Source organism: Phyllostomus discolor, chromosome 2 (assembly GCF_004126475.2).
Source record: "Phyllostomus discolor isolate MPI-MPIP mPhyDis1 chromosome 2, mPhyDis1.pri.v3, whole genome shotgun sequence".
NCBI lineage: Eukaryota > Metazoa > Chordata > Mammalia > Chiroptera > Phyllostomidae > Phyllostomus > Phyllostomus discolor.
Genome location: NC_040904.2, coordinates 216,202,195 through 216,222,522, shown reverse-complemented (window position 1 = coordinate 216,222,522; position 20,328 = coordinate 216,202,195). Strand labels below are relative to the sequence as shown.

At 67.2% G+C, this 20,328-nt stretch overlaps 1 protein-coding gene across 2 annotated transcripts in view; it reads right to left on the bottom strand.

The window, feature by feature from the left end:
• Window positions 1-10,950: 10,950 nt before the first annotated feature.
• The window catches only part of TAFA5 (TAFA chemokine like family member 5), a 93,589-nt gene continuing 84,211 nt past the window's right edge, over window positions 10,951-20,328 (bottom strand). For both annotated transcript variants that reach the window (XM_036019755.1, XM_036019756.1), the window contains exon 4: window positions 10,951-11,897. In XM_036019755.1, coding sequence (XP_035875648.1) covers window positions 11,889-11,897 — 9 coding nt within the window. In that variant the 3' untranslated portion in view covers window positions 10,951-11,888. The remainder of the gene's footprint in view (window positions 11,898-20,328) is intronic.

Sequence of the window (20,328 nt, the reverse complement as noted above, 5' to 3'; positions counted from 1 at the left end):
ATGTGGAACAGCCACGCGGCCCACCGTCCATCCACGCTGCAGTCGCCACTCAGCCGCGGGAGGAGCCACACACAGACTTGCACACCCAGGGGCGTGCGAGGCCCTCCGGGGAAGCGTGCGGCGCCAAAGCCAGTCCCCAAGGCTGTGAGCTGCCCGGTGTCCGCAGGTGACGACTCGGGGGAGACTGAGGGCGGAGCAGCACCTGCCAGCAGCAGCTGGGGGGCGGGGCGGTGAGGAAAGGCGCCGTGGGGAGGCTGTGGGGGGACAGACTCCTCGCTGTCCTGACTGTGCTGCTGGGGACACGGACCTGCGGGGGGGCGTGATATTGTAGAGTGCAGTGTGTGTGTGCACGCGACACACACACCACACCACACACACCACACACAATGCATACATGCCACACACGCACATACCACATGCACCACATGCACACCCACGCCCACCATACATGTATCACTCTCACACACATGTACCGCACACATAACACACACCACACATGTCACATACACAGACACCACACATGTCACACACACACACCACACACACCACACACTTCACTTACACATGCACACACCCACACACCCATGCACATGTTACACCCACCGCATATACACATGCCACACACACCACACACACCACTGACACACATGCCACACACAGAACACACATCAACCCCACATAACACACATAACACCCCCCCACATACATCACTCTCTCACACCCACACACACACTGAGGACGGGGAAGCAGGCAGCTCTGACCGGCAGGAGGGGCAGTGCCCTGGGGGCCGGGAGGGGCCGGGAGGGGCCGCACCCCCCCCCCCAGTCTGTCTTCGGCGACGAGGCCCGCCCCCCCCAGCCCCCCCCCCCCCCCCCGGAAGGCTCGCCCCCCTGGGAAGGCGCGGCCCCGCACACTCCTTCTGCTTCCGGGGCCCCTCTGGCCCTCCGCTCCCAAGACAGAGAATTCTGTAGCTGGCGATCTTTTCAGAAACAGAAAAAGGTGGACAGAAGAGGAGCAACGTGTTTGAATCCCAGGAACGGGCTGACGGAGCGATTCGGAGAAAGCTGGACCCCAGCGACCACCAGGAAGGCTGAGAGCCAGCGGCGTTCCAGAGGGTTCCGGGGGCGGGAGGACAGAGGGGGGAACGGGGGAGGGGCGGGGCGCCCGTCAGGGAGGAGGGCGGGTGCCCGGGGGCTGCCGCCTCTGCCTGGGGAGCTGAGACCCCCTGAGACCCCGCGGGATCCGCGGCTCGTCTCTGCCGCCCACCCGCCCCTCCCCGCCCCTCCCCTCCCCGCAGCAGCCGCCTCCAGACGGGTTTCCAGGAAACAGCCGCGGGGGGGGGGGCGGGGGGACGAGCGTGAGTGCGCCGCAGGAAACGCTGACACGCACCTGGAAGGCACACCTTCCTTGTGGGCAAGGAATGGGGGGGGGGGGGACCGTGCTCGGGGGAGGGGCCACGCTGGGGAGAGGAACAGCGCATCCCAGTCTCCTTGGAGCAAAGTTCAAGGTCGGGGAGATCCGCCTGCGTGACCTTCAGACTCTACCCTTTCACCAGGAGCCGTCCATCGGTCACTGATGTCCCCCCCCCAGGGAGGACAGAGGTCAGAACAACATCCCAGCAGCACCATCCGAGGGAAACGGGGCCTCACAGGCAGCGGGACCCTCGGGAGGGCATCAAGTCCCCCAGTAAAGAAGAAAAAGACACCCTGGCTGCTGTGGCTCAGTGGACTGAGTGTCGTCGGCCTGAGAACCAAAGGGTCGCTAGTTCGATTCTCAGTTGGGGCACAGGCCTGGGCTGCAGGCCAGATCCCCAGCAGGGGGCGTGCGAGAGGCGACCACACACTGATGTTTCTCTCCCGCTCTCCCTCCCTCCCTCCGTCTAAAATAAATAAAATTGTTTAAAGAAGAAACAGCCCGAAATGAAACCGAGCCCGAAGCCGCCCACAGCTCCAGGGGCGGGCGGAGAGCCGCACAGCAGCTGCTGGGAGTGAGACTCGCGCCAGCCGCGGAGCAGAGCCGGCAGGGAGCTGCGAGGCCGTGTGAGGCAGGCTCGCGGAAAGTCAGCAAAGCTGACGATGAGATAAAAAAACAACAGAAAAAGAAATGCCAGGAGAAGGCCCGCCCTGCGGGTCCAATATCCAGATTCGACTAGAAGTTGTAGAAGGGGGAATATTTTAAAATGGAAGGGGTGAAACCATCAAACAATTCAGAAACGGTTCTCAGAAATAAGGGACCTCAGTCGATGGATGAGAAGGCGCCCCCGCCCCCGAAACAGACATCTCAGGAGGGGAGCTCAGTCCCCACCCGGGCTCGTCACTGTGCAAGTCGGCAGTGGGGTGCAGGCCCCGGGCCCCGGATCCTGCTCTCAGGGAAGGGTCACAGGTCGGAGGGTCGACCCCCGGCAGCGGCTCGGACCTCGAGAAACCCATGGGCACCGCCAACCTCAGAGGAAGAGGCTTCCAACCAAACGTCCTTATCCAGACCCTGGAGTGTGGTTCTCAACAGGCACAAGGGGAAGCGCGTGGGCCGCCATCCCACCCGGCGAGGCGGGGCCTGGGCGCCTGCGGGCCGCTGGGGGGGGTGTGAAGGGACGCCTGTGCAGACAGCTGACCCCAGTGCGCAGGCGGACCCCTGCCCCGGACTGTGGACCCCCGGGACCCCCGGGTGCACCTGGTCCCGGTCCTTTTCTGAGCTGGACGGGCCCTGTGTTCTCACCCTGCCTCCCCGCACCCCGGGCCGGTCAGCGCGCCGGCCTCTCCCCCGCCCCTGCAGGGCACAGCGGGCCCTGGGCACTCACGGCACGCGCCACCTGCCGGCGGGGTCCTCGGGGCTCCAGGACACGCTCCAGAGGCCGCCGAAACCAGGCCTCCACCCGGCAAACCTCCCTCACCTGTGTGCGACGCCTGGGTCCTGCGCCTTCACCTGCAGAGCGGCCACCAGCCCTTTCCCTACGGTCCTTCCAGAGCCAGCGCTGCCTCTCCGCCCCTTTCACCCTGAACGATACGATGTTGCGGGTTGTTTCCGGGTCTGATGCCGGAGCGCCCCGAGAGATGTGAGAAGAAGACTCGGTGCACCGAGCCGGGGCAAGGGGGGCTCTGGGGAGCGAGAACTGCACGGGAAGGTTGGGGTGAGGGTGTGGGGGCGCAGAAGGGGCTGCCGGGGACCCAGTCCTTAGCGCGGGGGCGGGGCGGGGGCGGGGAGGGGGGCGGCTCCTGTTTACTGCACTTTCAACGGCGCGTGGACCACGCCGCACACGTGATCACTCTCCTGGTAGAGACACGGAAGACGACAGAATGCTGTAAGCAGATTGTGATGGTGAATGCGCACAGTTAAGGGAGCTAGAAAAACGTCTAGGACAGTGTAACTTCCAAAAATAGACCCGCAAACAAGCGGTGAGGCGGCACAGGCCCGCAGGCACTGAGGAGCCCGAGTCGGAGTTTTGAGGCTGGTCCGGGCCGAGTTTCCCACTGGAAGAGGCACCCACGGGCGGTCTTAGGGGCGATGTTGAGCGGACAGCCCACGGGCAGGCCCTTCCAGTTTCATAAAGAACGTTCCAGCCCTGGCTGGTGTAGCTCAGTGGATGGAGCGCAGGCTGTGAACCAAAGCATCGCAGGTTCGATTCCCAGTCAGGGCACATGCCTGGGTCGCAGGACACGGCCCCCAGCAACCGCACATTGATGTTTCTCTCTCTCTTCCTCCCTCCCTTCCCTCTCTAAAAATAAATAAATAAAATCTTTAAAAAAAAAAGAACGCCCCAGACAATAAAGACGAAAGAACTGGTTTTACGACTTGAGTGTCCTCTCCATCCCCACCCGGCAAGAACACTTGCAGAAAAGAAAACCGCAGGTCGATATCGTTTATGAGCATAGATTAAAAAAAAATCAATCAAAATATTAACAGTTCCAGTGCAGTTAATCTGTGAAAAACGGCTCCTGACCACCTCGGGGTGTCTGAGGAGGGAAAGGCGGCAGGGACACCACCTGCCGAAACTGGCCCCAGAAGCCCACGCAGGGGGGTGCTTTTCAAAACCTCGACCCCGCTGTCGCTGGAAGCTGCGAGGAGTTACCAACAGGAAGGGGGCACCCTTCACGTGACACAGTCCCTGGTACAGAGTGACAGCCAAGAGCAGATAAACCTTCTAGACACGTTCTCTTTAAAACTGGGGACGCGTGAAGACACTTGGGTAAGACAGGAAAAATAAACAGCATGGAGATGAAATAGAAAAAAAATTTTGTCACGCCAGACAATGTGATTATGGGCGGACACAGCAGCATCCGGACGAACAGGAGTTTCCTCACGCTGCTCTGTGGAGATCACACGTGGGGCCACACCTGCCCAGGTGGCCGGCTGCCCAGGGGGGCAGCACCTGACATCTGTCGAAAGACAGAAAGATGGGAGTCCCCCCGGGAAGGCCCAGTCGCTGACAAAGCGTGGCTTTCCCACGTTATCCCACAAGTTCAACGCAATGCTCATGAGATTCCCAGGGGACCTGTGGTGGAAGGGACACCCTGAGGTGCAAATGTGCTGTGTTCAGCTTCGGGGTGTTGCTGAGTCATGCCTCCCTGGGGCGCGCCGGGAGGTGGGCCACGGAGGGACCCGCGGGAATGACGGCCCCCTCGCCCCCGCCCCCTCCCCCAGAGCCTGGCGCACGCACACACATCCCATAAAACACTCCGCAAGGCGGGCCCGTGACTTCCAACGGTGAGGGTTGCTGCAGAGAGAGACAGCAGTCCCCACTTAATGATCAGAAACAGCGCTATTTATCATGCACACTCTGCATAGAGGAGCTTCCGCACGGGTGAGGGAAAATCACTGGACCTGCTCGGGAAAAGCACAACAAGGCATCATTTTAGAGCGCTATTTAAATAACATCCTTTGCAGGGGCCAGGCTGAGAAAAACAAGCAGGCCAGCCGGCAAGGATGCTGCGTTTGAACGGGAGGAAGGAGGCGGCAGCAGACACGTGAGGAATAAATGCCTCTTGCAGGCACAGGTGGAAGAGCTACAAAGTATCTTTCCATCTCCTGGATGTCTGCTCGCTGCGTCCGTGTGACCGCCTTCCCTGCTCACGCCAGGGTGCATCCGGTTCTTTTCCTGGTTTCCGGAGGTGGGAGTTCGCATCAGCCATTTCAGATGCCCCCCCGAGTCCCCCCTCCGCCACTCAAGCTTCTAAAGCCAAGCCACCACCCCACGCCACCGCCCCAGGCCACCGCCCCACGCCGCCGTCCCACGCACCACGCTGGCAACGCCACAGACTCTCGCTGTGTTGTGCTTTTGCTGCCCTTCAAGTCAAATACGCAAATTAATTTAAATATGCACACATTTTAGTTTCCTTTTCTAACTCATGGATTGTTTAAACAATATTCCCACTTATTTGGGAATTTTTCAGATGCCGTTTTCTCCCTGCTTTCTCCTTTAACTCTGTGGGATCAGAGAGCCTGGTCCGTGTTGTTTTCGGTCCGAGACGGTCTCGGAGGTCTGCTTTTCGTCCACCGTCCGGGGCGTCTGGCCCGGCCGCCCACGTGTCCGGGGCAGTCAGACAAGGTCGAGACGGCGTTGACTGGAATTGCGACCATTCGCAGACACCAATGCGATGTGGCAGGGCCGCCCTTGGAGAGGTTCTGGCAACTTCCAGGAGCATGAGCACACCCCTACCGTGAGTGTTAGTCATTCTGCTCCTAGGTGTTCGTTCCCGGTCGTTTGGGATGTTCTAGAAATGCCAGTGGGATGTTGGCCGATACCGTCCATGTCTTCTCCGTACTTTCCGATTTTCTGTTCATTTCCCCTGTCAGTTGCCGGTGAGGAGCAAGGAAGTCCCTGTTTTCACTTCTTGCACGTCGTGCTTCTTGCAGGCACACGCGCCTTCACTACTTTCTGCGTTGCTGCCGCGGTGACACCTTCTCGCCGGCCAGGGCTTCTCCGTGGGGCTAACACCCCTTGTCGGAGGGTCCCCTTGGTCCGACGCCGACACCCCACTGCAGCTCCCTGGCGTCTGCTGTTCTCCTGGGGAGTGTACCCCCTTCTCCCCCTTTGCCGGCGGGCGCCCTCGTGGCGAAGCTGTCTGTCTGCTTAAGGCCCGCGTGGTATTCCGGCGGCTTTGTCACGTCGTTAAATTCCTGGTTTCTGATCCGCTCGTTTATTCTGTTCGTAGTGGGTACCGTGGCTCTTGCCCTCCCCCCCCGCCCCGTGGGCCTCGTCGCCACTTGATGGTCCCGAGTCCGTGTCTGGTCTCGGTCCCCCCCCCCACCCCGCCACCCTCCATCTGCGGCCATCAGCGATTTCCCGCACGCCCCTCCCACTCCACGCTCCGCTCCCCCGGGCAGGTTCCTCCGGGTCGGCGTCCAGGGCCTGTGCTGCAGGCTGGCGATCAACCTGAGGCCCCGTCACTCCTGGAGACGCCGTCCACGGAGCCGAGGCCGGAGCAGGGGGGCAGGGAGGGACAGCAGGGGGACGCTGCTCGCTCGGGGGTCACCGAGGGTCAGCGCCGACGCACCGGCCCCTGCCACACGCCGCGGCTCCCGTGAGTGAGGTTGTCGCTCATGCAGGGTGAGCGCCCACTCGGAGCTGGTTTCCACACTGGAGGTTTGGTTTTTTCTTCACTGAGCAGAGATCACACTTTCCTGCGTTTTCGAAGCCTGATGAATGCCAGCGGGAAACGCGCTGTTTTGGGTGACACGCCACGGCCGCCTGAGCCGCCTCAGTTTCCGGAGGGTCGCCCGTCCCTGTGCTGAGCTCTGCCCCTGGCAGACACCAGCCAGGCGCGTTCACCCGCACAGGCCCCGTGGGCGTCTGTGGGTGGGTGAGGAGGGCGGGCTGTGCCAGGAAGCAGCTGGGCCCCAGCTCCGGTCCCAGCTGGCTGTCCGTTTCCTGGGGCGTCCCTCCTGGCCCCGGGGACACGGGGCAACTCTGGGACAGAGTGGGGACAGCACTCCCTCCCCTTGAGACCGGAGGAGGGAGACCCTGGCACAGTGCCACCTGTGCCCCCAGCCACTGGCAACCGTGTCACCACGGCCAGCACTGTGGGCCCGTCACAGCGCCAGGCCCGCACACCCACTGCCAGCCCCGGGGAATGCCCCTCCCGGTGCGCCCGCACACCCCCACGTCTCTCCTCCCTGCTGCCCCGTGTCCAACGGGGGCCCCCGTGCCCTCCCCACCGCACCTGGGTCTCTCCCCGCCGGAGTCGGCGTCTACTTGTCCACTTGTGGGGAGTGGCCTCCTGGCCCCCCAGCCCCCCAGCCCCCCAGAACGTGGACCCGGCAGCCCGGCCATGGCGAGGGCCCTGGGTCCCATGACCACGTGTCCGCAATCAGTGAGTGGGGGAAAGAGTGAGCCCTGCCTCCAGGGACCTGGGACATCGGAAATGGCGGCAGGTGTCCGTCAGGGAGGTGAGGGGGAGGCGTCGGAGGCAGGGCCTGGGTGAGAGCGAGGCTGGGGGCCCCCCACCCCGGGGAGGAGCTCAGCGGCCACCGAGTGGGGCGTGTCCCCAGGTGACCTGCTCCCTAGAAATCTCCTTCCTTTGTCACATCTCTTTTCCTTTTTCGAACACCGTCTGTGGGGTCTGTGGCTGGCAGCCCCCCACTATGACCGGGGCCGCCTGGTCCCTATGATCAGGCTCCCTAGCCTGTGGGACTCGTGTTTCGGGGGGTGCTACAGGAGGGGCCCGTGGGGCTGGGTAGCGGGTGTGTCCCTGCACAGGGCCCCTGGGTTTTTCTCTGCCGTGCACCCAGGACAGCACGAGGCAGGGACACAGGAGGGCCCACATGAGGAGCCACGGGGACCGTTCAGGGCCGCATGGGGGGGGGGCGTCTGTCTTCAGGCCCCTCTGCACACATGGCTGTTGTCGGAGGGAGTGAGTCCGTCAGACGAGTGAGCAGGTGAGGGGGTGCGTGCACGTGGGGGGTGACCGAGTGCACACTGCCCACTGCCACAAGTGCACCCCAGGGTGTCCGCACCCCGCCCCCGCCCGCCCTGGCGCTCCCTGAGGCGGACTTCTTCCCCCATGGCCCTCGCCTGTGGCCTCAGCTCAACCCCAGTGAGGCAGGGGCCCTCGAAGCTGTAACGAACGGGAAGTTTGAGAATCCGAAGCAGAAAAGTACCTTTAATTAGTAAAACGTCAGAGGCTCATTCTCTCCCGGTGACTCGTGGCGTCCAGCCGCCCGGCCTCGCCGCCTACCTGCCGGCAGAGAGGGGCCACTGGGGGGGCTAAATGGGCGATTCGGACGGACCGACTCCATTGGCGGCTCTGTCGTGTCCGCCGTTCAGGACGGCAAGTGTGGATGCGGCCGACACGCCCCTGACTAACGGGCGGCCCCAGAGAGGCCGACAGCCGGGGCCACCCGCAGCGCGAGGCTCAGAGTCTGGGTGGGTGTCGGCATCCTGGGAGCGCGCATAGCTGGTCCGGCTGCTCCTGGAAGGCGGGGCGATTCGGGAAGCTCAGCAGCTGCCTAGGAGCTCATGGGACCGGAGCCCCAAGCCTGCCCTGCCCCTCCCTGGGGCAGAAGAGGGCCCACCGGAGCCCACCGCCAACAGGGGCCCTGGGCACCTGGGCTTCTGGCCCCAACAGGCCCCGCCCTCTGCAGCCCAGCAAGCTCCCAGGGAGGCCGCGTGCCGACACGGCTGGCCCGAAAGGCACCTGCGCCCAGATCTCCTGTGAGGGCACCCCCGGCCGTCCCACCTGCCCGGCTCGGTAAGGCGTCACACCTCGGGTGGGTCCCGGGACCACCGGCAGGGGGCCCCTGGAGCTGAACAGGTGTCTGGGTCCCGTCCTGGCGTCCAAGGGCCTGACTCGGGACAGACCCCCCGGGGCCACAGCCCTGTCACTCACGGGCGGAGCACACCGGCCCCCCACCCCCGGATGGGAAGGGCAGGGCGTCCCACTCGCTCCCACTCCACAGCCGACTGGTGGCCGAGCGCGGACGGTCCCGAAGTCTGGGAGCGCCAGACCGCTGCCGCCCCGCTGGCGGCTTCAGGGCGTGAGCCTCCTCCACCTCCCCCCTCCACGGGCTCAGCACGAGCCGTGTCCCCTCCGGGGCTGAGAGCGGCCCCCTCCGCTTCGGAACCTCAGGGGTGGGGCAGGCTCAGGAGAGAGGGCTGCGCCGTGGCCCTGGGTGTGACGGGGCGTCTCAGTGCCCCCTGCCGCAGAGAGCCACGCCCAGCCCTCCCAGCCACGCACCCGGAGACAGGGCCCGGGCTGGGGCGCTGGCTCCGCCCGGAGCTGGAAATTCAGGTCCCCCGGGAGCAACGCCTCCGGCAGACACAGCAGAGGGCCCGCGCACAGTAGGTACGCAGTGTCTGGGAAGGGTCCTGCAGTGTCCCCTGTCCACCCCCGGTGGCCGCCACCCGTGGGGGCGAGCGCAGGGCAGTGAGCAGCACCCGAGGAGTGGGTGCCCTGGTGAGCACCATTGCCGCGGGGAGACAGGGAGGCGGGGTGCCGGGCGCCAGGCAGGCAAACGGGGCCTGAAGTGGGGGCTCCAGGACGCGTGGGCCTGGGGTGGTGGGCCGCTGTCCCCTGCTGTCACGAGGGCCCAGGCGGGTCCTGGGCTGAGCGGGGGTCCGGCCCTGTGCCCCCACCCTGCCTACTGCCCCTCCGTGCTCCCGGCCCGCTTCCCCTCCCACCCATCTGCTCCCACTTCTCGCCGGGACCCCCCCTCCCCAGGTCTCTCTGCCTCTCGGTCCGAGCAGCTGTGGCCCCTCCAGCCCCCACGGCCGGCCAGCGCCCTAGAGGGAGGGAGGGGCCCCTCGCCACTCGACCTCTGCCCTCTGTCCCCACCGCTGCCGGCCACGCCAGCCTCAGCCCCTCTCCCTCGGCACCATGGCCAGCAAACAGAAGCCATGCTTATCAAAGGGTTTTTTCCTTTATTTTCATAATTTAGCTGAGTCAACACAAAATCGAATACTGTAAAACAAGAAAAGAAATGGCTGTAACATCTCAAATCTCCCGGCCTCTGCCCTCGAAGGTGGCTACACTCCCCGTCGGACGAAGCAGGCGAGAGGGAGGCGGTGGGGGTGCCGGCCGCCCCGGCCGGAACGTCTGGGCTGCTCTGGCCTCCGAGGGCCTCCCGCCCGGCTGGCCGCCGGGGACAGCGCCCCGGGCGGACTCCCCACTGTCGCCGCCACCGCCATGCCCAGAGAGCCGCCCCTCCGCCGGTGCCTGCACGCCGAGACACATGCCGAAGTCGGTGGTGGCTGAACGGTAACTTAAATACTCGCGGACGCTGGGACGGACCTTAAATAAATGGATTCCTGTCCTATGTTTAGTCTACAGGTGGCGGGAACAGTGGCTACATAGTTATTCCCCCTTTCTGTTTAGTAGCAGAGAACTAGCATAACACTCCTGTTAATCGGACTCGTAGGTAGTATGCGTCCCCGGGGCTCAGGGAGCCGGAGGGGCCTGGCAGGGGAGGGCCAGGGCAGCAAGGGACACGGCGGTCCCTGGTCCCCACTCGTCGGGCCTGGTGGTCCGCCTCCCAGGCGGGAGGGCGCAGGGAGGCGGGGCTCCTGCCGTGTTGCGTGCCGAGGCCCAGACCCGCGCCCCACCTCCTGCCGTGGAGACTGGGGGACAGTCGGGGTGTCCGGGCAGGGACAGAGGGAGGGGCGGCACGCTGCCCTCAGGGTCTGTGAACGTGACGGCCAAGGAGGGGGACACGGCCCACCGGGAGAGGTGACATCCAAGCTCTGTACACGCGGTGGCCACCAAGACAGAGGCCGAGGGGACAGGCTCTGCACGGGGTCCAGGTGCCAGGACTCGGCCTCCCCCCGGCGCCCCCTGCCCTCCGCTCACTCGCTGCCCCGTCCTTCCTGCTGTGCCAGCCTCCCGGGTCTGCGGGCCGCTCCCCGCCGCGCCTGCCCCCGAGGCTCCCGGGGACACGTGGCCTCGGCCAGGGCCACCCCGTGGATTGTTAAATAGGATTTTCTACAAATATACAACATATAAAAACTGTTAAATATATAACTTTAGGCTTTGCAAAATACATTTAATGATCTCTTTCAAACGAGTGTTACTTCAGTTTCCTTTAATTGGCTTTCGGGAGCTAAATGGTGCGTCGGGTGAGGCGGCGGTCGGGGAGACCGGCCCAACATGCTCGTGGCGAGTACTGGGTCACCCCGCTGCCGGGGACGGGCGTGGAGGCGAGTCTAACCGGTTAAAACAGCGAGTTTAGTACCGTCGGGTCCACGTACGTACAGAGGGGCGGGCGGCCCGCCATCCGTGGCCTGGGGCGGCGGCGGGCAGGCTCCGTGTGAGGCCATGGCCCCCGCGTCCCGCAGGGCGGCGCCGTCCTCCGGCGGCGGCTTGGCCGGCTCGGGGTGCGCCGCGGTGTCCGTGTGGTGGCGCCTCTGCCGGGGCCGCCCTCTCCGCCCCGCTGGCGCCGCCGTCGGCGTCTCGGCCCCGGGGCCGCGGGCGTGGGGCTGTGTCCACGTTAAAATAGATTTGCTCTTTGGTCTATCGAGTGTATGCTGACAGGGTAAGAAAATAAAAGTGATTCGGACAGTCCGGGCGCAGGGAGAGGCCGCCTCCGCGCCCCAGAGTCAGTCTCCCGGCCCGCGCCGTCCTCGCCGCTCCGGCCGCGGCCTCCTCCCGTGCGTCCGCGTCCTCGTCCTCTGGGGGGGGCACCGCCAGTGTCCGGCCGGGGAGGGCGGGCGAGGCTGGGCTCCCGGGGCCCCCGGAACCCCCTGCGTCCCAGGCCGACTCCTTCTGCAGCCGGACAGACTCAGCACAGGCGGCCTGGGGCGTGGGCTGTCCGTGTCGGGCCGAGGGGAAACGGGGGGCGGGCCGACGGCCGAGAGCGGGGAGCATCCGTGGCAGGGCGGCCTCGCCCAGGTGTGGCCTGGCCCAGGTGGGGCCTCTCTGGGCAGCTGTGGCCCCTCGCGGGCCCCTGTGGGGCTGTGTCTGTCAGGAGACCTGAGGGGCAAACAGGAGAGAGCGGTCAGAGCCCCCGACACGCGGGGTCCTCGTCGGGAACGCCCCCGGGCTGGCCTGGCTGGCACAGCGGAGCCCTGGACAGATGCCGGGTGACGTCCTCCGGGGCGTGGAACTAGAGGGGGACACCTGCCTCCCTTCCTGCCCTGGGGAGGGCCCCTCGCACACGAGGATGAGAGGGCACAGGCCAGCTGGGGCGGAGGTCCGGGCCCCTCCACAGGTCTCCCTCACGGGGCCCCCCACTGCCCCCCCCACACAGCAGGCGCTGCAAGCCGCACAGAGCGGGGGGAGGTGTGCATGGTGCCCCCAGAACCCCGGGAGGCTGTGGAACTGGGGGGGTGGGCTTGTCCCTGGTCCGAGGGGTGCCCAGCATCCTGGAGCCCGGGGGGCGGCGGTGGAGCAGCCAGCCAACAGCTGTCAGGTCTGGAACCACGGCCCCCTGCCACGGCTCTGGGGCGGCGGTGGAAATGAGACAGGAAGCCGCAGACCCCCAGAGCCCCATGCCTGGCCCCCTCCCGCCCATGTCCCTGTTGGGCCGCTGGCTCCGGGAGCTGCTGGCCCTCCTGGTCAGGGGCCACACGACTAGGGTCACGGAGGCGCCACCCGACCCTGACCCAGGCCCGGACAAAGCTCCGGGCTCACGTCCCAAGGACCAGGGCTGGTGCCGGTTGGGAGCCCCCACCCCCACCCCCAGTGGGAACCGGCTGAGCCCCAGGGTGCCAGCGTGGCCTCCCCGAGGTTCCTCTTGGACTCTGCATCTGTGCCCCCTGCTGCGGTCCTGGCCAGCAGAGGACAGTGGGACCGGGAATGACATGGCAGGTGCCCGACCCCCCCGACAGCCACACCCGGCCCTGGAGGTCAGGTGGGGGCAGGGGCGTTGGGGGCCCGGGCAGAGCTGTGGGAACCTCAGAAGGCGGCTCCCCGGGGACGTGCATGCACAGTGCGGGGGGCAGCGGGGGGGGGGTCCGAGAGCTTCAGGAACCCAGCAGTCACCACCCCACACACGTTCCTTCTCCGGCAGCTCCTGCTCTCAAGGAGAACACACTGTCCAGTCACAAGGATTCACCGTGGTCCTGCGCCCGCTGCCCCGCCTCCATTCTCGAGCAGTGGGTGTGCCGGTGGCCCTGCAGCCTGGACTCGAGCCGGCCCGTTGTCCCCGGAGCGGCCCGTGCGAGGGGCAGCGCCCGCGGCGGGCGGCCTGGCACCCCTGCGCCAGGCCCTCCCTCCCGTGAGCTCGTCTGTGGGGCAGACCCGGCTCCCGGCTCAGGTCCCACAGCGAGTCTCGGTGAGCGTGGGGTCACCCGGCCGGGCCCCCTGGGAGCCTGCAGGGCCGTGAACGCTCCATCTGCCCAGGGAGGGGCTGGGGTCTGGGGGTGGAGGACATAGCCTGTCAGGCTGCCCACTGAAGACGAGCCCTTTCTGGCCAAGAGTTACCCCCACCCCGTGTCTGCGATGCGGTCATCCAGGGCAGGTCCTGGCTCCCCTCTGACCATGATAAGCCCCCCCCCCAACCGGCCTGGAACCCCGGGCTCACGGCCAAGTCCCTGCTCCCTCTCGGGGTTTCGAGGTACGGCCCCCTAGCGGGTCTCCCGCATGACAGCCGTCCTCCCCTTCACAGAGGGCCCTTCCACAGCCCCTCTGCCTGAGAAGGAACCCCCCCACTCGGCCCTGAGCAGGTGGGTGGGGGCCCTCCGGCCGGGCCCCATCGACCCCGCAGGCGGGTCCTGGGCTGGGTCTCACGACACCCGGGACGCAGGCAGGAGCAGCCCCCAGCCCCGCAGGGCTCACACTCGGAGCAGCTCAGCGCTTGCCCATGACCTTGGTGGGGGCCCCGCAGGGACCAGAGGGTCTTCCTGCCTCTCAGCTGCCACGGCCCACAGGGATGCCACGGGCGCAGGCCCACCTGCCAGGCCCCCTCCGGCTCCGCGGCAGGGCTGGCCGCCACCCCCCTGCAGCCCCGCCTGTCCCTGGGACCGCGGCTGTCCGGGCAGCATTTCAGAGGGGGCGCTGCCCGGGGCGGCACGGGCTCCGCGTGCGGCCTGGCAGCCGTGTCCTCCGTGTCCCTTGGCCGGTTCCCCGGGCAGCTGGGCCCTCGATGTTGTGCCCCGGCCCACACTGGTGGCCGCAGCTGCCCCAGCAGCCCCGGGGGACCTCGGCCACAGCCACTGCGGCTCTCGGCGGACTCCTGTGCCCAGGCACAGGCAACGAGATGGAGGGGACGCGGACACCACAGAGCCGACGGGAGGAGGTGGCGTCAGGACCTCTCCGGCGGAGCCCGTGCCCTCAGCAGCGGCAGGGACCAGGGGCTCCCGAAGCTCCGGGTCGAAGCCCCTCCCCAGGCCGCCTCCTGGGTCCACTCTCACGGGCAACAGCCAGGTGGGGACGGGGAGGTCACCCCGGCCCCAGCCAGGCCAGCCAGTCACCTGCAGACCAGGGGGAGCTCGCCGGCCCAGGGCTGCGTCGGTCCGTCCCCGGCAGCGTGCATCCCTGAGACCTGGCTCCCACGGCACACACCCCGTCCCGTGAAGGGTCAGCGCAGGGGCGTGCGGCCTGTCCACAGCTGTGCGACCGCCCTCACAGTCACCCAGAGCCCTGTCACCCCCCGCAACGAGGCCTCACACCCGTCCGCAGCCTGACCCATCCCCGCCCCCACCTCCCCCGGAGGTTTCCTAGCAACGGGCCGGCGCAGGAGCGAGCGGCCTGTGCGTGTCTGCGGCCCTCGCCGGACCGCAGCTCTCCGGCCCCTCCCCCGCAGCACACGCCGTCTCTTCACCCCTTTTCCTGGCTGCGTAGCACTCCCTGGGGTGGCTGCCCGCACCAGCAGCTGGACCCCGGCGGCTGCCCTCTGGGCTCTCGGAACAAGTGCGTGTGAGTGTCTGCGTGGACACAGCTCTCAGCGGCCCCACCCAGGACGCCCCCAGGAGTGGGAACGCTGGGTCACAGGTGACTCTAGCTGGACTTTCTGGAACTGCCTCAGTGTCCTGGGGGCGGGGGTGGGGCGCAGGTGCACCCTCTGGCTCCCCCCATCCCCCATGGACGTCGGTCGGCTGGCCGGTTCCAGCGGGTCCCCGGGTCCTTCCTCTGCCCCATGCCCACGGCCAGAGCAGCCCCGGCGTTTTCTCCTTTCGCCGCCGTTTGGGAGAGACCCCGTCCTCCTGCTCCGCCAGTGGTGGCCGCACGGGACTCCCACGCACCATCACAGCTGAGCCGCTCCTGCCCCGGCCCTGTCCCACGGCTGTCCATGCGGCGTGATGTGACGTGACGTGACGTGAGGTGACAAGAAGTGGCTCTTCCCCCGCGGCAGCCCCGTCCCTGGGCGCTGGCGGTTTAACCGGAGGCTGCAGGTCGGTTCACGGTCACACCCAAGGACGCCGCACAGCAGGGAGTCGTGGGCCCCGCGGCCAGGTCTGCACCCACCTCCGAGGTGGGGACTTCTGCCCGGCTCTGGGCACAGCACGCACCCGCCGCCCGCCACCCGCTGCCTCCACGCGGCCCCTCCCGTGTCCGCGGCGGGAGCGTTGCTCCTCTGACCGTCTCTCGGGCCCCCTTCTGTCCCCCCCTGGAGCCGGAGGCCAGAGTCACTCCAGGGCCGGCCCGGGACCCACGTCCCTTCCAGCTGTGAGCCCTTACAGCACAGGGTCTTGGGGGCCCCTGGCCCCGGCCCCTCAGCAGCAGTCCTGAGACGGTGGACGGGAGGTGGCCAGCCGCGGACATGCCCCTGGCCCCTGGCGGGCGGGCTGCAGGGTGGCGGCCGCGTGTCTGGAATGTGCGTCTGGCCCCCTCGGGGGCTGGTTCTCGGACTCCTCCTCCGAGGCCTTGGAGGGCCCAGCCTCCCCTCCGACTGCTGACTCGGGGCATTGGCCGGGCGCCAGGCCAGCACTGCCCCCCCCCACCAGCGTTTCCTCCCGTTTCCTCGGGGAACACTCACACCTTCCCACTCCCAGCAAGCAGCCCGGCTCCGGGGCCATGGTGCCGGCCCATCTGCCCCCAAACAGGGGCCCGGCCAGGGCTTCGTGGGGGTGCTGTGGGCTCCCGGAGACCTGGGAGCTGAGCAGGCCCCGTCCTGCACCCCAGCACCCAGTTGGAGTCAAACGGGGGGTGTGGGGGTGGATGGCCGAGGTGAGGAGTTGGGGGGAGTGGCCGGTCCCCTGGGCACACCGCCTTCCTCTCTGCGGCATCAGGCCCCGCCCCCAGCCCCGTTGTGATGAGCCCCCGCAGTCGCCGGCTGCTCCCCTGGGCACAGGCCGCCTCCGGGGCAACCACTGTCCCTTCCCTCACAGCGACGCAGACCGCCACCGCTGACACGGGTGCGTGCACACGGGCACCGCGCCCCTCCTGGAACAGCTGCCGACCACCAAACTCGCCCATGAACGAGCGCGGGCTGGGCCAGACGGCGTGTGCCCCGCTGCTCCCGGGCTCCCTTCTGCGGGGAGGGCGAAGGCGTCCCACTCACGGCAGCGTCACAGCCGCCGGCCAGACGCACCGCGTTTACACTCGGGAGCCACCGGGATGCAGGCCGGTACCTCGGAGACTCGGGGCGGGGTCTCGGGGAGCATGGGCAGGCGGAGTCTTCCGGGGTCACCTCTTGACATCCGAAGGTTCGGGGGGCGATTCCACCCTGGGCCCCACGCCGCACGGCCCTGGGGGCGGGGGCTCCGTCCACTCGTCCCACCCGTGGGGAGTGTGCTCACGCGGACACCCACGCCTCTAGTCCTGGGAGATTCTGTAGAAAATTCTTTCAAAGCTTCTTCTTCGTTTTCTCTAGTTTTGGATATTACACTCTCCAGACCCCCTGGACTGATCTTCCATTTCTCCCCTTTCCCGGTTCCTAAGTCGTTAAAGAAATTCTCCTCTGTGGCTCCTGGAATGTCAGCAAATCCTGTTGTGTTCACGCGCTCACGTCGATATATCGTCTGCATGCAAACACGTATGTGTGTGCGTGTGCACGTGTGTGCACTTTGCAAAAGTGTGTTTTAAACACCGAACTGCAGGTAGCCACTGCGTGTGACAGGGGGCACTTTGGGATCCCACAACACGGAGCCCTCCTGCAGCAGCTGGCCTCCTGACCTGCAGACCAGCCCCCAGCCAGTGCGTACAAGCGGGGGTCAGGGGAGGGGTGGACCTCAGGCTGCTGGCCGGGCCATGGGGGCCCCTCCCCGTGTCTAACAGAGACCCCCGGACGGCCCGCCCACATCCTGCCCCGCTGCACCCGGAGACTTTGGGGCTGGGGCAGAACTCGGACAACCTGGGGCCCACGCGACCGGGGGCCGTCTCCGCCTCGCAGCCCGGCGGTGGCTCCGCTCCGGGGAGGTGTGCGTCTGTGGTCACGGCTCCCCTGAAGCCCCGTCCCAATGCCCCGGAACTCTCCCGGCCCCCACTGGGCTCCCCTCGCAGCACGGAGTTCCAGTGCAGGCCTCACAGTCAGTTAGAACCCGGGTTTCCATCTGGGGGTCTGCTCCCACTCAGGGCTCTTTACATGGCCAAGTGTGTTGGGGTGAGCACTGATCAGAATGTTCCAGAACGCCAGCACCGGCACGTGCGGTCACTGACCTCGGTAGAGAGGAGCGCTGGGCCAGCGGGAAGAGGTTCCGCTCCTTGTGTGGACCCGGCTTCCTTCCCTCCTCCCACTCGGGGAGCCTCCCCTGTCGGGGGCCGGAAGGGGGCAGTGCTCTTGACCTTGGGCTCAGCCTGCAGTGCCCCCCGGGGTTGTCCTGCCTGACGCAGACGAGGGTCCACGGAGCAGAGAGGGAGGAGCCAGAGCCTGGACGAGCAGCAGGGACTCGGGTCCCGGTCCTCTCGGCACCGCACCTGCCCGGGGACCACCTGCCTGTCGGTGCAGGGCCTGCCCTCTGACTCCCAGGTTCTTACCCTGCGTCTTCCTCCTCCTCCTCCTCCTCGAAGCTGACCTTGATCTGCCACATTAACCTCACGACCACGGAGGCTGACGGCTGTGCTTTGCAAAGCGGTGGCTGGTGGCCGGGTAGACGTGAACATCAGCGCATGTCTGGGCCAGCACCGGGTCGAACAGGGGACCGGTCCGTCTACCATGCACACCCCGGGGGCCCTGGGAGAGGGGCCGGGAAGCGGGACCCCTGAGGCCCCGAGTCTGCCCCCCAGGGGCTCAGTCGGGGGGCCCAGAGGAGTGGGCAGCCACCGCCCCCGAGGACCAGGGTGACAGGTTGGAGACGGAGGCTGTCCCCTGCAGGTGCGGCTGTGGCCGGAGGGCAGAGCTGGGCGGAGCCCAGGGCCACCGGGAAGGAACTGGCAGCCCCGAGGCTGAGCCACCCCGAGGCCCCCGACAGCCCATCCTCCAGAAAACCCATTTATGGCCGAGAAGCCCGTGGCGCCGATCCGCCGGCTGAGAGTCAGGATGCGGGTCTGAAACCCGGTCTGTTATCGGGTCTGTCTGCCCCGGTGGTGAGGTGTTTGGGTGTTTGGGCCGAGAGCTCGACCAGCCTTTCGAGGGAGCTTTGAAAGGGGTCACCCCCCACCTGCCAGGGCCAGGGGTTCCGTCAGAGCCACAAGCCCCTCGCAGGTCCTCGAGGAGAAACCGAGCACACGGGTCCCCCCGAGTCACCCCCCCCCCCCCGCCCCCGCTGCTCTGAGGGACCCACCCTCCCGCTCCTGGGAGACAGGCCACCCAGCTCGGCCACGCTTGCTCCGCCCGGGGGAGGGGGCCGTGCCTCCCAGGGTGAGTGGTGTCCCCTCTGGGGTGTCGAGGACCCTGAGGGTGAGCGCCTCCCCCTGACCTGCCCAGGTGCGGCAGGTGTCCGTCCTGCGCCCGGACCACGGGCTTCTCCTGCTGCTCCTGCTACACCGGGTCAGAGGCTGGATCTTCTGAGCTGAGGGCTGGGGGGCTGCAGGGCCAGGCAGACCCCTCAGACAGACACCCAGCTCTAGGGCCCACCGACTGCAGGCTGTCCAGGGGCGCCTGTCCCTCCCAGGTACACGGCTGTGAGCCCCGAGGCCCGTGAGGCCGAGGGGGATGAGTGGGTTCCAGTCTCGGCTGGTGCTCGGAGTGAAGGAAGGGCCCGAGAGGCGTTCCCATGGGGAGGGGCTGAGGCTGCCGAGGGGCTGTGGGTGGTGGCTGGGTGCCCCTGCCCCACCCTCTGCAGGCAGCCAGACCCCAGGACCTCTGTGGGGCTGGGGTGCAGACCGCAGGGAGCTGGGCAGGGCTTGGGGCCAGTGGAGAGGCAAAGCCTCAGTTCACACGGGGAACACAGAGGGGTGCGGCTGGAGGTCCCACCAGAACCTTGAGGGCAGGCCTGACCGCCACCGTGGCCACGCCCCCAGGCCCCTGACCGTGGCCGGCCATCCTGAGCCTCCCGCTCTGAGCCTCCCCTTCTCCAGGTGTTCGCTCAAGGGCCCCTGTCCCCGAGAGCTCTCCTGGTCCAGGGCGGCCCTGGGCCCGTGGACGCCCCCACACGGATGTGCTCTTGGGGCCCCCGGGTCTGAGGGTGTTGGCCACACGGCACAGGGTCCACTGGTCTCCAGGTCCCTGCCCTGCGGCAGCAGAGTGCAGAGGGGACCCCGGCCCAGGCGCGCCTCAGACGCCCAGCTGGCGGGCCGGCACACCCGGCGGGGGTGGCGACGGGATCACTGGCCTCTGCGTGGAGCACAGAGAAGCACAGACGCGCGGCTCCGGCCCTGCCCATGGCGCCCTCCATGGCCGCTGCGCCCCAGCAGGCCCCCCGGGCCACCCCCGGGTGCCGGGGACCCAAAGCCCCACGCCCGAACACCGGAGCCCTCCGACCAACCAGGGTCCGGCAGAGGGTGGCCTGGCCTGGGCGCAGCCTCGGCCGGGGCCCCCACGCCACAGCCTGTCCTGAGGTGGGGACGGGGGCTCTGGGGCTCGCCTGTGGCGGCCGCGCCCAGCTGGTCTCTTGACCACACGGTGCGACAGTCCGTCCGAGCTCTCCCCTGGAGGCTGGGGGGCCCAGAAGCGGGGGACAATCCCTCCTGTCCTGTGCGCTCCCCTCGGATACCCTCTGCAAGGGCCCAGGCCCCCTAGTTCCCGGGGCCCCGTGGCGGGAATCCTGGACAGGACCCCACAACCCTTTGGGGTCTCTTTCTCTGTCCTAAGGGCCACCACGCAGAGCCTGGGCAGGGGGACACACCTGGATGTCGACCCCGAGCCTCCCCAGTCCTCTCTCTTTGGAGGACCCTTCTCCCTGGGGGCAGACCCCTGAAGCCCCCCTGTGGGGCGGGGCAGCTGGGGGAGGGGGGTGCTCCAATGCCTCCCCCAGAAACCAGACGACGCCCACCAGTGATCTTTCCCGGGGGAGCGCAGGCCTCGCTTCCGTCTGGCAAGCCTGGGGGGCCGTCTGTCCAGCCCCATGCAGTGGCCATCTGATGGGGTAGGATGGCTGGGGCGGCTGGGGCGGCTGGGGACAGACGGACGTGGACCCGCGGG